Raw genomic sequence first — 14,794 nt, forward strand, 5'->3', positions numbered from 1 at the left:
GCACTGCTGTCTCCCTTGAGGTGCGCATGCTGCAAATTCCCACCAGTTGTCGTGGTTGAGCTTTGTTATGCAATGGATACTTCGCCTCCTCTGGGACAAGTCTCAGTGCTGAAGCTGTGCCCGTCTTGCAGGAGGCTGCTCACCCGGCTGCATCTGTGGTTCTTGTGGTCAGTCTGGAATCCGCGGCGTGTTCGCCACTCTGAAGCTCCTGAAAAGGACGATATCGAGCTGGGGTTGGACTTGCCTGGGAGGTCTCAATCAAGGTTGCAAATTTGAGATTGTGGAAGCTCCTGCCTCGGGACTTGCATGCACATATGAGAGCCTTGGCTAAAGAGGCTAAATATCTGTGTTGTACCTTGTAGCTGGACTGTATCAATATGCTTGCCTCAGAGACTGTCTCATTGCCAGGGTGTCATCGGGACTTGTGGGAAATTGTCTGTCACAGTTGCAACGTGCATGCTCTTAGCTTTTTGATTTACCCATTGACCTGGGCAACCATGAACTTCTTGCTATTGCAAAATTGCCCATAAGGTTTATTGCAGACTGACATTTTGTCAGGCAAGGAGGTGTACGATTTGCTTGAATGTGCCATGCGAGCTCAGACCAAACATCCAGTGCACAGTCAATTCGCAATACAGGGACACATACATGGGACAATTGCCAAGCTCAAGGGGTTGCGTCTGGCTCCGGCTGCATTGCTGCACCGCCCATATGTGGTGATTTCGTGTGCGGAGGAAATGGGCGTGAATGGACGCCTGCGTTGCTTGGAGGCACTGGATCACTTCTTAGATTAGCCCGCACTGCATGAGTCATGTCTGATCAGACACCATGAGCCCATCGATGATATCTTAACTGTCACCAACAAGATCTTGCATCCACACGGCATATAGTCTGAACAAATCAAGACGAAGCCAGCAGGACATAGTGAGGCACAGTGACAAAGCAGGCACGAAAAGTCATGATGCACTCAAATGACTCTCATGCCTTCACAAGTTCGTAGTGCACACCAAGGTACCGTGCATGCCAAGCAGGCACAGCGCGCTGTAATGCATCGGGTACAAGCCAAATCCTACGAGTTCTTCAAGATGGCACACCTCTGCTAACTTGTATGTCCAGCACACCAAAAAGAATCTAAAGCAGCCTCTACAAGGCATTTTTCAATGCTACAGCCCCGAGGCACAGAGAACAATGTCCAAGGCCAACAGGAGTTCTGATGCTACCCTATAAATCATGTCACTCACAAACAAGTCAACTCGTTCAGTCCAAACCAGGGCCCACAGGGATGTGGCTGTCCACAAATCTACTACCTACAGCAATGCAGAGACACATGAACAGCAAAAGCACCAGAACATTGCAGGTGTGACGTCATCCTCTATCGAATGGAGCAATCTGCCATGAGGGCTGCGGTGCAATTGCTTTGGCTTTCCAGTACGCTAGACTCAGAAGCCTTCTATGTTGCACTTGGTAGCAGGATACTCACTGGATGGGATCTTCTCGTTGTGTACACTGCAGCCAAAAGGCCACGTGTCATCATACCAGCACTTCTGCCTAACACATGCAGCGATGTAACACTGCTCAAAGCCAACAGTCCTGCTACCCTGGAGCCTGTGTGAGGCTCTGTGCCCCACTGAGCATCCTGCCATGCAGTAATGAGCATCACAAAATGCTTCACAGCTAAGAGCTTCCCACCCCCTCTTGCCTTGGTAACTCGCTTCCACTAACTCTGCAGAATTTGTACAAATCATCAACAAGTATGTGTCTCTAGCCTACCCAATGTCCACTTTGAGCTTGACAGCAGTCTTCCTACACTACTCACAAGTCTGACTATTCACACAACCTGATCCTAAGCTTGAGGACATGCACACTCCTCCAGACAATGGTGCGACAGCAAATCATTAAATCTTGCCTGCATGGGTGATGATCGCCTTGCTGAATCAGAGAAAATTTTAAGGGAAATCACACACAAGAAACCTTCAAAATAAAATGCCGCAGCCCTTGAAAGCTGCACAGAAATGCGGTCAGATTGCTTGGGACCTACACATGTCTGGATGTGTCCTAACCCAATGGGTCCAGGACCCCAAAAAAATTTAGCTGCTCTGCCCCTAGCAACAGGCTCCCTCTGGCCGTCACCTCATAATTGACATCCCTGCTGCACCTGTTCAAGCCACACAGGTCTCTTCCAAGACCAACCCTCCGCCTCCAGTTGCTTCCCTATGCCTACACTGCCCTCCCACACAAGACCTCCTATGCCGGCCCATATTTTCTGAGCCCCTGCTCCCCTTCCAACGCGCCAAGAGACTGCGAACACCTTGGGCCACAGCCTGCAGGATCGATGTGCCCTTAGCAAGTTTGTTAGCGTTATATCAGCACCGTAGTCAGCGCTTACTCAGCGACGCGCGGGCGCTTGGTGTTGCGGGGGTTGGCCAGAGGGTCGGTCTTGGAGACTGTCAGGGCCTCGCCGCAGATGGTGGTGTTGTTCAAAGCGTCCAGGGCGCGGCGCGCGGCCTCAGCCTCGGAGAAGCGCACGATGCCGTAGCGCTCATCGCTGCGCAGGTGTACCTGCGCGCACGCATGCACCGGGGTCAGCTGCAGCTCCTGTGAATGTCATAAGCTGGACTACTGCCAGCAAGAGGACGATGCCAGTGTCGGCAAGCCATCCCCCGGTGAGTCGTCACATCATGCTGCACTGCTTCCCAGGTGTGTGACAAATTCCAAAGATTAGGGCATACAGTGCAATGCGGTAGCAAGACCAGACCAGGAACGGATCATGGTGCATGCACCATGATGGAGCGAGCGGAAGACAGGCCATAATATATCCAGGGGGTCAATTCTAGTTTGGGGGCGCACCCAGTCGACGGCGCCGTGCTGGGAGAAGACGTACTGCAGGGCGTAGTTGGGCATGGGGCGCGTCAGAAAGGTGAAGATGGTGCACTCGTCCGGCGCCGTGATTGGCATGGGCAGCGCCAGCGACGATTCGGCAGACTGCTCCGTCTCAGCCTCCACACCTGCAGAACCCCCACACACGCCCCTTTCAACGCTGCATCCTATTTAAACTAGCAGCCGGCGTTTGCTTGCATGACAAATCCTTGTTTGGCCACTTTAGTGCACACAGGTGATCATGCTTCTCCACAACGTCCACAACAGGAGCGCCAGACGTGAAGTCAGCGAGAGAACGCCATCACCCATGCACACGGCGGATAAACATAAGGCCCTGAGGTCAGCATCAGAGTAGCGTGTAGATGTCAAGCGTTGGCGCGCACCGTTGGCAGTGGGAATCCCGAGCTTGCTGTTATCCTTGGGGACGTCGAAGGCAAAGTCGCGGTGGTGTGGCATGGACATGTGGGCCAGGCTGTTCTGCACGGCCGCCACCTCCACATGGTGCTCGCTCGTTCCCTTCTCATTGGCCGAGCTGATCTCCTCGCCTGCGCATTCGCCTGATACTCAGTCTTACCCAGGACGACAATCTAGTCTTGGTTAGATGCATGTAATGCCTGAAGATGATCAGGCAGCTGGGTGATGTGGCCGGCTTGAAACCCAAGGCATTAACTATGGTGGCTTGGAGATGCCAAAGCACAAAGTGGTGAACCTCAAAAACACACCGAGTAGTCAATGCCATCATGAGCTTACCAGTCAGTGAGCGATGGTGCTGCAGGATGGAGGAGTTGGAGTCGCTGCGCACAGAGAGGCTGCGCGACAGTGGCAGAGGCGGCGTGCTCTTGCCAGGCGTGCCGGCTTGGAGCGGCTCTGCCAGCATGACCTGCAAATCACAGCCCCCATGTCAGAGCTGACCACCTATCACGAGCAGCGCCATGCAGGTGTCTGTCAGAATTTATTACGATAATTTACCTGAGCATGCGTCATCAAGGCAAGGTCAGAACATGCGAGCTAAAACACATGCAGATGCCTACCTTGAGGCGCAGGCCGGATCCCTGCGGGAATTCAACTCCGTTCAAGTGCTCGATTGCGGCGTTCGCGATCTCCGGGCTGGAGTATTTCACATAGCAGAAGCCCTGCACGGCAGCACACAGGCAGTCAGTGCTCCTCCTTCCAAACTCAAACACGTTGCACTATGTATTTCTGCATACAATCTATTCTGACACAAATGCCCTCTGTTCAATACCAAGCCTCCGAAGCTGCATCAAAGCTGCATCAAGTTCTGCAAACATGATCACAGAATCATTTTTCCAGATGGGAGGCTGACCCGGGAGTGGCCGGTGGTGTGGTCGCGCTTGAGGTCGCAGTACTCGAGGCCGGGGAATGCGCGAAAGAGGCGGATGATGATGTCCTCGCTTACGGCCTTGCTCACCACCACATACAGCCGCGTCATGGTCTGGCTGATCGCCCCCGCCAGCCGTGCGCCACCTATGCGCAGATACACGCCATCAGCCACGCGCTTGCAAAACGCAGACTTGTGCCCATCATCTCAGCATTCACGCCAGCACAGTGGCCCAGCAAGACAAAATTGGTTCAGAAATGGAGGATCCTGTGTGTTGGCCAGCCACTTAAGGGATGTGCATGATCATACTCAAACAAAATGTTGAAAGCACGAGTGTTGAGATAGAGTGAGAGCGTGGCGTGCCTGCCATGGTGATTGATTCAGGGCTCTTCTGGGACTCTGGGCTGACGTTCTGTGACAGGACGCCCCTGCCATTTCCGTTCGCTTGCATGTTGTAGCCTGCCATGGCGCCCAAGCCCTGTGAACAGCGCACCGAGAAATCATCAGTCACCCCGCAACACATTTTCTTGTATATTTTGTTACATTAGTGACTAGGGCATAATGCTGTTGACCACAATGTGTCAGGTATGTGGAAGAAAGTGAGAGGGGCGTTACATGTGCCAGGTTGGTGGCTCCATGAAGCGCTGCCAGGGCTTGCAGGTGATGCAGACTCAGGCTGTTGTAGCCGCCAGCCATCATGTTGTCCTGCAGCCCAGACCTACACAACCCCCACACATGACCCCACCATGAGCTCGTCTCCGAAAGTGCTGTTCAAACGCCTCTTCGCTGCGCAAAATTGCACAAAGCTCCGCCACACAGGAGTGATCTGTGGTGCCAGAAAGGTGACAGAGTGCAGGTGCGGAGCGCTGCGACGTCTGGACAGATACCTGTCGACAAATCCATTGCCAAGGCCCAAAGAAGTGACGGTCCCAGGATCCCCGTTGGTTGCAGCACTGTTGAGGCGCGCCTGAAGGTTGTTGGGAGTGCCCAGCCCCTGATGCCAACTCATCGCTCAGACCTATTCAATACCAAACTTCTGCCTTCCATGCATTGCTAGATGCGTCCAGCAACAGCTCTAAAGTGGAGCCTTCAAATCCAGTGTGTGGTGTCGATGCCATTGATTGACATCTCTGTAGCAGACAGGTTGAGATTCCCAATGTGGCACAGCAATCTCAAGCAGGGCTGCAGAGACTGGGCATGCCTGAGGTGGTGTGAAGCCCGAGGTCAGGGAGGTGAAGTTACTGGAGGCAGTGCGAGTGTCAGAATTGCCTGAGGGCACCGTGTTCCCAGACAGCGAGGGAGACTGGTTCAGCAGGCGTGCAGCTCCTGTACCAAAACACCACTGAGAAAATTTTTGCAGGTGCATCATGCTGTCTAGCCCCAATCAGCAACGCAATGCAGAAATCCTTGCACTGGTGGATGCACCCTACATCAAGGCATGTGAAGGGGGAAACAATAGAGTTGGCGCACCAATGGGTGTCTGTGGGAGATAGCCCCCGTTGTAGACGCCACCAAAGTCCTGTGATGAGAGCTGCAAGCAGATAGACAGAACACATCAATCAGTATATTCCGTGTGTTCTTGTACCAAATCGAGTACACCAGCAACCAGGGACATGATCTTGCTGAATGGGCTTGTTGGGCTGGCAGGGAGCAGATGCAACACCTGATTTGCCGTCAGAAGATTGTCATAGTTGCCGGGATCCATGCGTCCCCTCTTGCCCTTGGGCTCAGCAATCATGCACTTCACCTTGTAGCCCGCCACCTGTAAGATTTGCAGTGCATGCATTCGGTCATGTCTCTTATTGAACTGCATTCATGATAAGGCCGAGGCAACAAGAACCTCAACAGTAAGGAGTTTCAGGCAACCTGTGAACGACATGGCTCAGACTGTGCGCACCACATTATCGTTGGCCATGATAGCTTCCAGGGCCAGCAGCGCTGAGGAGGTCTTGGCATACTTGCAGAAGACAATGCCCTTGGATGCGATGAGATCAATCTTGCAGTACTCCAAGTCCCTGAACTTTGCCATCTCCTCCTGCACCACCAAGCCAGCAGAGATGAGAATGTGCAACTGTGTGTGCTGTGCAAGTTCTCGGACGATCAGAGGCAATGATGCAGCATGTGTAGCAAATTCATGTGACTAAATGAGTGCGCATGAGGGAAGGTGGGAATGCGCGGTGGAGGGTCACATGATTCTGACCTCAATGTTGTGGCCGTCAGCCGTCTTGGGGACCACCATGAAGAGGCGTGAGCGTGGCGGCACATTGTCAGGATCAGGTGCCACCTGGATCTCACCAGAAGCCCTGGGCGGGACTGCACGCCTGCAGTCATCAAAGTGTAAAGCTCATGTCAAGAGGTGTGGTTGTGCGGTAATGGATCATCAGAGCTGCACGGGCATGAGCCTCCCCCAGAATGCATCAAGATGGCAGGATCACTGGCAGCTTCCTGTGCCCAGCGGATTTTCCAGTGTTGCCAGCACACTAGCCCTAGCAATGATCACAGGCATGTCTGTTGATCCAGGTCCTTATTGGCATTGAGCACAGTTGTCACCTGGTTGGTGCCTCAGCCATCATGACCTTCAGCATGGGCCCTTGCCCATCATTCAACACAGTCTCGTGGAGAGCCTCAATAGCTGCGGCGGCTGCTGAGGCCTTGTCGTACTTCACATAGGCCACTGCGTCCCCAAATTAATCAGGGCATTCAGAACATAGATTTGTGAAGTGTCTGTGCATGCACGGAGAATTCTGTGGCAAGTCAATGCCATGAGCTGTGATGGAGCCACCTAACACCTTGGTTCACAACTAACGACGCTCTCTATACGGCCTTGGACACCATAGACGAAGACATCACATAACTCTATCATTATTAAGCGATCCAAACTGAGTTGGAATTGCTTATTTCAGTTGCCTCACAACTGCAGTACAAGGCGCTTGTGGCCAGGGATCGAAATATAAGGTATTTCAGGAAGACAGTTTAGACCAAACAGCAGTAATAATGCACTATTTGAACTGCTCATGGAGAGCTGTTTGAACCTACCGCCCTTGTCGCGCACGACTTTCACGCTTTGAATGTTGCCATAGGGAGCAAACGCCATCGTAAGGCCGTCGGCCTGAGTGCATTGAAACAGCTCAGGTAAGCATAGGACTCATATTCAAACAATTCGTGCATTGGTGCCGGGCGAGATCGCACCTCTACTGACTTTCCACAGACAACAAACACCCTCGAATTCATCGGGTCCTCAAAACTGGCCATGGCGGTCGTCGTCAACAAAGGCTTCCAGGGCGATACATTCTCCGATGCAGAGTAGATCTGACTAGTATCCAATGGGAGTACAGATCCAGAAAACATCGAGAAGTTTGCTTTGCATCTGCCGCGGCACTTGGTGAAGGTCTGGGTCTCCAAAAGGTCAGCGCCCCTTTCCTGACACTGCAACTCCCCAGTGAGGCAGACGGGCAGGTTTGGCTCGCAGCCACGCTTTCCCATCAATCTTGAGGATCGTCAGAACCAGATCCCTTTCTTGACAAGGATGGTGACAACGTTGCTGCACCACCTCCTACAGTGCATTTGGATACATGGTGTACTGGGCAGACCAAGCCTTTCCGGCCTAGGGCCAAGCGCTTCGCCATGATCATGATGTCACAACTCAAGCATCTAATAGATAATTCTTCTTGTGCATGTTCCAGCTGGCACCACAAGCCCAGGCTTGGACGTTGCTTCAGTACAACCCGAACATGGTGATGGTGAATACAGCTACGCGCTCGGCCCAGGCAACTGTGTCAGCAAACAAGCGTTTGCTTCGAACGTTCAACTGCTGCCGCAGCGGTTTTTTAGGTCCACACTCGTGCAAGGACTGTCTGGCGGCCACGAGCTTCTACTCTTCAAGTGCACCTGAATGCAGCTCGATGCCAGTGCACTGAAGTAGCTGTGCTGCTCCACAGGCCGTTGCATGTGATCTTTCATTGAGCAGAGCCTTCACTGGCACGCACTTGTGAAGCTCTGTGCGCTTTTTTACCCTGAAGCAACAATAGAGCCCTGTCATTCCTGTACTGCAGCAAGCCAAGCCATACAACGAGTCAACCAAGCGGCCAGAGAATCAACGAAAGCTCCCCGCCTCTGGTCTCCCTGCTGCACGCCAGCAGAGCGCTCTGCTCAGGCTGGTGATGCATGCTTTCTGTGCTTGTGGCTGCCTCTTCCTGGCAACTGCCCTGCAACAGAGGACTCACATCAATCAGGTGCGCATGCATGCTGGTTGAATGTTGTTGAATGATTGCAGCCGCATCAAGGCGGGCCACTGCATGCTCATGATGCCTTTCCCATGTCGTGCATCTACATCTTGCAAAAGAAAATGCAGCAGCAGCGCCTCAATGTATTCATGAGTGTGCGCCATGCAATTGGCATGAACTACTAGAACTACCTGCCTCCCAATAACGGAGCCAGAAAATCTGGTCACGAATGCAGAGGGCGCAAACCTGTTCTGCGCAGGAGCACTTCTGCCGCGCTCTCATCCTGCCAGACCAGATCATGCAGCTTGCCAGTGATGCGCTCCAAATCTGGCGTGCCCTCCCTCTCAAAGAAGTCTATGATCAGGTCCATCTCCTTCGCCCGAATCTCATGAACTGTAGGAACACAATTTCTGACTCAACCTCCAACATGCAGAGCTTTAAGGGCGCATCCATAAATTACAAGCAGGTGTGAGAGGCTAGTCGAAGGGTGCACTTGCGAGCTGCAGATCGTACTTGCTTGAGACGCAAAGAAGGACTCAATAAATACACGCATGTATCCATCATGCAGTGGCCCCTTCTTGCCCAGGTTTAGCCCAAAGTGCTTGACCAGAATGAAGTACAAGGTATCCCTCATGGTGTCCCTGCAAGCCAAAAAGCCAGATCGTTCATCTATGCTTTGGTAGGAGCCTTAAATCTATTATTCTGTTCTTGCAAACCATCCTGCACCATGAGAAGGAGCCAAGAGGGGAAGGTAATCCTCAGGGACGCACAACACATCTTCTGTCGCTTGATCGGAGGGAAAGTTCGAATATCCGCTCTCGTCAATGATGCCTGCAGCTTGCAAGTCCCCGTAGACAGCCTGAGATTGTTCAGGATCAATCTCTGGGGAACGGTCACTGAAAAATGTAGAGTGCAAAGGGTAGGGCTGCATTGTGACATTCTCAGCATGCAGCCCCTGCAGTGTACAAGCAGCCACACTCAGCCATACGTGGTCTCTGCTCATTGCTATGCATGCATTCATAATGAGTCCATATTGCTCGCTGCGCTGCAGACCTCGTACTCATGCAAGTAACAGGCACGATGTCGCTCCTGGTTACACCATCTGCACTTTCAACCCGAAAGGTTTAATTGAGACATGTGAGCGGCGAGAAAAGGGTCACCTGCTGGTTGAGCAATTGGATGCTCCTGAGTATTCTCTCCTTGTAGATGTCCTGGTCATTCTGGGCCTCCAGCAGAAGTACAGGGGGAAATGGCCATGACTTCTGCTGGCCTTCTGGCTGATCCCCATTCCTGCTGACAAGCTGCTCCTCTTGGAACACCTCGTCTGGCCTGAAGCCCATCAGCATGCTCGCCGCTGCCTGCATGGTCGCAAAACTACTTCAGCGCTCCTACATTGTTCTGATACAAACACCGAATGGGAATAACTTAGAAGCACCTGTCTTACCGGCCACAGCCAGTACATCAGTCATTTCATAGTTATGATGGGGCATCATGGGGGCAAAGCTGCCAGAAGTGGGGAAGTTTCCCTGATTGATGGACTGTAAGGAGCCCTGACCTGCACTGGGAAGCGGGAGGCAAACAGCAGCGCCACTGCTCCGCCGGCCGATGCTCCAAGGAGGTATCGGGGCAACCCCCACCAGTCTTGCTCCTCCAGGACATGCCGGATGGCCCTCTTCAGCTGCAACCGCAACCTTCCATGAGAACGAGTTGCACTTGGATAGTTGTCCATTGAGTGCTTTAGTCACCGGCCCAGACATTGGCTTTGCTGAGGGACTTTGCAAGAGGGCTGCTGATGGGCGGGGTCATGATCTTCATGAAGCCAGCATGCGCTTACTGGCTCTTTGCATGCCTCTTTGCGACAAGCAGGATTAGGATACAGGTGAACTAGGTTGCTCACAAGTGTGCTTACAGGAGTGTGCCGCACCTCAGGGATCTCTATGCTGGCCTCTGGGGGCCAAGTCTTTGTCCAGCACCTGTCAGAGGCCCCCGACAGATGCGGTCCCACGGTGACCACTGCATAGCCCCTTTGCACAGCAGACGATACCATGAGCATCTCCTCTGGCAACCCTGCACGCTACTGCCGACATCTCACTCTGTCCGGAGTACGCCAGCCTGTCACAATTCCGCTGTCAAATCAATGGTTCGATCTGCGTTCTCACCTGAACAGAATGGACAATGTTGTGATGGGAACCCCCACTCTGTGGGAAACTGGTCACAGCCAGGGAATGCGAATATAAGACCCTTCAAAGGGCCCTTTGGTATCGATTGCACAAATTCCCTGCCAAATAGTACCTGCACGAAACAGGAAGGCAATTCCTTATAGTGCCAGTGCCAGCAGGGACCTTGTAGTCTTAAGATTGCTTGCTGAGCAGACTTGTAGTGGTGCATCTAAGGACAACTATGCAACCGAAGGACGTCCTACATCATAGTGAGCTTCAGGGATGGCCTTCCAGTCAACGCTTGCCGTGCTGCCCCCCGACATCATCGGCGTGGAAGAGATCATGGCTGTACGCCAGAGTATCATCCACAGCAATATTAGGGGCATATTTGACCCCATTTTCTCTTTCCGTGTCCTCACTTCTAGCGACCTACACGCACAGTCCTGGAGCATCAACCCAAATGGGAGCCACATCCAGAGTCCTACATACCTAAAAATCACAACCATGCTTCAGTGCACAAGAGCTGCAAACAGGCTGCCTGAGAGGGGGCACTCACCTCGTGGATCCCATCGGCGTGCACGCATCTTTATAACCCACTCTGTCGTATTCACTTACATCGGAGCAAAAGGTGTCTCTGCACGCTATGTTGTGTTAGTCCGCAGAATTTCCAACCCTTTTTTCATCTTCACTGGAAGAGGAACCAATGCAGCCTTCAGTCGTCGACAATATCACACCATGGAGACACGGGTTCCGTGGTACCCAGCAGGCTCTTCCCGGGTCACCTGTGTTGACTGTTGCGAGCGGAATCTTACAACGAATATATCATCGAGTTCACTTCTGCCCAAACTGGAAGGATTTGGATTACCTGGACGCCGGCACGAAGCTGCAGCGACCTAGCTAGCGACTATAGGGACAGCCGACTGTGTTGACATCACCATCAGGGATAGTCACCTTTTAGTGATCTCCGTCCAAAACCTTTCGGAAGGCGATTCTTTCAAGATGGCCATCAGCGTGCTGCAGGAAGCATGCGTATGAGATCAAGGGGTGTCGGCAGCAGCTGTAATGATGGTGTCCTTCTGCAGCGAGAAGGAACCATCTAGGGATAGGTCCAGTCTCAGCGGGATATTGGGGTCCCTAGCCGCTTCATTTGCTGTCGGGGCGGCGATGACATGCCTCTTGGTTGTTGTTCTACGGAACGACCTGTACCAGGCAGCCGACACTCCGAGGATGTCAGTCACAACGTCCAATGTGCATCCCTTCGGTCCTCCGCAATCTTCCCGGATCTGCAACAGGATCAAGCTGCCCTTGCGATACACGAATGAGAGTCAGGGTCCATACAATCCTGCTGCAACTCGGCTCCCCAGCAGTGGCAGATGGTACACGATTTTGACCCTCGACGAGGTAAGCGACAAGCTGGCTTGCGAGGGCTTGCGTATGGTTGTGCGTCACAAGCGTTGCTAGAGTATATTTGGTTACGATGTACTTCCCACGGCTCTAATGCTGGTCATGTCACCCACAAGTATCAAACGCAAGTCCTCAGTCCTATTCAAATATCGGACGTGACAATTTCGCTGCCGCTTGCTCAGGTCTGGTTTGGCAACAGCGAGTTCACTCGCTCTGGCACGTATCTGGAGGGACGCATGCGCTCTCACCCCCTGCTTGTAGACATGGGATCTGGCGCCCTACCCTCCACCAATAAAATACACACAGAAGCACAAATGTTGGACCTGGATGAGAGCTACCAGCAGCTGGCGCTGGCTGAGGGTGGACAGGTGTACAAGGCTGCTGATTGGAGGTGAGCCTTACCTTCCATCAAAAGCAGATAGACTGAGCCTCTCGGATCCAAAAGAGTCACCAACCTCCTGTGCGTGCCCCTCAGAGTCTCATGACGGTAAACACAGCTCTTGTGTCTCAAGAAAATGCATGTGCTGCCTTCTACTCTCAGTAACATGCATACGGCAGAATCCTTGTGACACAGTCAAAAAGCCTCTTAGTATGCATGTGCAGGCCGTTTGTTTGGAAGGGTGACTTTTATGTTGGGCATTGGGTGGCTTACATGCCTGGGGAGGAGCGAATGGCCATATCCAGAGTGGACCTGCAGAGAGGGGCTGTGCAGCTGCTGCATCGCTTCAGCACCCTCAACCCAACCGTAGAGGCCTCAATATTGCCAGAGCAGGCCACAAGCCCGGCTGGTGCCATCAGCAGGCTGCTTGACTTTCTGACCGCAAGGCAGCCATGCCAAGTCAAGGGGTTCAGGTATTGAGGCGTGCCTGCCTCTATTTTCTGCTGTACGGAAAAAGTGCATGCCTTGCCAAGCGGCAACAAAGCCTGCACTGTGGGCCAGGAGATTCTCCAATGGCAAGGGTCAAGTTCTGAGCATGGGTCAAGTATATGCTCAGTAGAGGCTGAGACAATAGAGGCTAAGACATCGGTGGCCTGCTGCAGGAGGGAGAAGAACTGGGGCTTCTGGGAAGAGGACGACAAGCTGCTCATTCTGTATGGCATATTGCCCTGCACTGTGGTCCTTGAGTTTGACCCTCTGCGGCCGTCTGAGCCCTCAATTCGCTCACGGACCTGCTACGTGCTTGATACCATTCCCATCCTGCAGGCTTCCGGTAAAACACATGCCATACCTGTAACCTGCTACCATAGCTCAGGGCGCTTGCATGACAGCAGGACTCCTAGACCTCTTGCATGAACGCTCTTTTTGTGCTCTGCATGGCATGGTCACTGTGACATGACATCGCAGTCTCTTCTCAATGTTGTATCAGACGCTGCTGAGGAGAGTTGTCAAGATTTAAGCTTGGCGCATTCACAGTTTATCGCCCTGTGCAGGGCTGGACATAGGGAGGGGCCAGGTGCACATCAGCGGCAACCCAGTGCCCTGGGACATCCAGCATGGCGCCCAGCACCAGCAGCTGTTTGGCATGCTGCACACAAAACGGGGGCAGTACATCAACTGGGCTGTCCGCATGGACCGAGACACCCACGCCATCACCCACATCTCAGCCGGGCCAATCCTGAGCAACCAAGACTACAGGAATGAGGCAAGTCCTTGCTTCATCTCGTTCCTGTGCTGATTTTGAATTTGTGTAGTATGATGTAGACTTCTGTTACGGCTTTGCATTGCAGCACTGGTGCCAGACGTGATGAATTCTATTAAGGCTCAATTTATTCTTGGAGGCATCAGCTTCTGAAGATTATCTCACTGCCGGGTAGAGATTGCATATTTACTTGGCTGCATGCTGCTTCTCCAGATGGCTCCTGCCTTATTAATCTCTGCACAATATCACGAGAAAAAGGACCTGCTGCAAGCTGCCAGGTCCCATTGCCAAAATGAGTGACATTGAGACAGGTCAGCATGTGAGGTGCATACCTGATTGTTGCCTCGTGTGGGCATGCAGGGGTTCTTGAAGACGGCACTGGTGGTCAGTTCCTTCCACGTGCTGCCAAAGGAGGGCAGCAGTGATGCGGAGGCGTCCTTTGTGCGCGTCTTCTATGGGGAGGGGGATCGGTATGGGTGCTGGCTGGATATCGACACAGACACCATTGTGTGGCATGAGCTCAGGCCTAACCGCAGCACCAAGCCTCGCAGGAAAGCTCTGAGGGTTGCGCCCCTCTGAAGCTTGCTTCCAAGTCCTGTAGGAGCTCAATAAAAGGGCACATTAAGGGCCCTAAATAAGGGGGCACACTGAGTGCGCCAAGTGCACCAAATGGAGACAGCCCCTCGACATGAGTTGCCTCTCTTTTCGACACGGTAGAGGTGCTGGTTATTCCTCCAGGCCAGCCAATTATGGGTCTGCAAATTTTGCCAGCGTCCCACACTGTCCAGTTCTGCGCATAAGACAGGCAGCTGCGCTGGTAGCCCATCATATGATATACTGATAAAAGGCTTCTGATTCAGAATGCTTCTGCTTGTCTTTCAAGACTTGGACCTTGTCCATTGTGGGGCTCCAAGGCTTCTGCAGTTGGTGCAGAGGAGTCAAGGCCGCTTGGCAGTATTTTGTCAATGCGCCGTGTGTTCAGGATGTTTAAATTAAAATCAGCCACTTTGTGGATCAGACAAAGATTCTGTACAGAGTTCTTTTCCTATTGGAATTGAGAGTCGAATCAGACCTGCATGCATGCTGGCTTGTACTTTCTGCTTGTGAACACACAGTGTCAGTCTTGAGTGTCTGGCCAGGAAGATTCTGTGT

At 52.7% G+C, this 14,794-nt stretch overlaps 3 protein-coding genes across 3 annotated transcripts; 2 read left to right on the top strand and 1 right to left on the bottom strand.

Annotated features, from left to right (window-relative positions):
- The first annotated feature begins 773 nt into the window (after positions 1 to 773).
- On the top strand, positions 774 to 1,559 carry COCSUDRAFT_32157 (hypothetical protein). Its single transcript, XM_005650889.1, has one exon. It carries the CDS (start codon positions 1,231 to 1,233, stop codon positions 1,396 to 1,398), a length of 168 nt encoding a protein of 55 aa, XP_005650946.1. The 5' UTR covers positions 774 to 1,230; the 3' UTR covers positions 1,399 to 1,559.
- Positions 1,560 to 2,121: 562 nt separating this feature from the next.
- Positions 2,122 to 10,492, bottom strand: COCSUDRAFT_46074 (hypothetical protein; the record flags this gene model as incomplete). Its single annotated transcript, XM_005650890.1, has 22 exons — positions 2,122 to 2,559; positions 2,848 to 3,005; positions 3,261 to 3,422; positions 3,628 to 3,757; positions 3,909 to 4,010; positions 4,202 to 4,393; positions 4,626 to 4,694; positions 4,832 to 4,934; positions 5,104 to 5,210; positions 5,496 to 5,542; positions 5,687 to 5,747; positions 5,880 to 5,978; positions 6,114 to 6,251; positions 6,417 to 6,537; positions 6,767 to 6,890; positions 7,253 to 7,325; positions 8,705 to 8,832; positions 8,953 to 9,080; positions 9,210 to 9,394; positions 9,600 to 9,797; positions 9,995 to 10,117; positions 10,364 to 10,492. 22 exons carry the CDS (start codon positions 10,490 to 10,492, stop codon positions 2,383 to 2,385), a joined length of 2,754 nt encoding a protein of 917 aa, XP_005650947.1. The 3' UTR covers positions 2,122 to 2,382.
- Positions 10,493 to 10,880: 388 nt separating this feature from the next.
- Positions 10,881 to 14,221, top strand: COCSUDRAFT_58941 (hypothetical protein; the record flags this gene model as incomplete). The annotated part of the gene is made up of 6 exons (XM_005650891.1): positions 10,881 to 10,946; positions 12,185 to 12,393; positions 12,606 to 12,854; positions 13,044 to 13,213; positions 13,434 to 13,564; positions 14,003 to 14,221. 6 exons carry the CDS (start codon positions 10,881 to 10,883, stop codon positions 14,219 to 14,221), a joined length of 1,044 nt encoding a protein of 347 aa, XP_005650948.1.
- Between the last annotated feature and the right edge of the window lie 573 nt (positions 14,222 to 14,794).

The sequence above is a fragment of the Coccomyxa subellipsoidea genome (assembly GCF_000258705.1).
Source record: "Coccomyxa subellipsoidea C-169, whole genome shotgun sequence".
In the NCBI taxonomy this organism is placed as follows: Eukaryota; Viridiplantae; Chlorophyta; class Trebouxiophyceae; family Coccomyxaceae; genus Coccomyxa; species Coccomyxa subellipsoidea.

What these genes read in the sequence shown, in the direction of transcription:
- COCSUDRAFT_32157 (XM_005650889.1), top strand. Translation starts at nt 1,231, where the DNA reads ATGTCACTCACAAACAAGTCAACTCGTTCAGTCCAAACCAGGGCCCAC.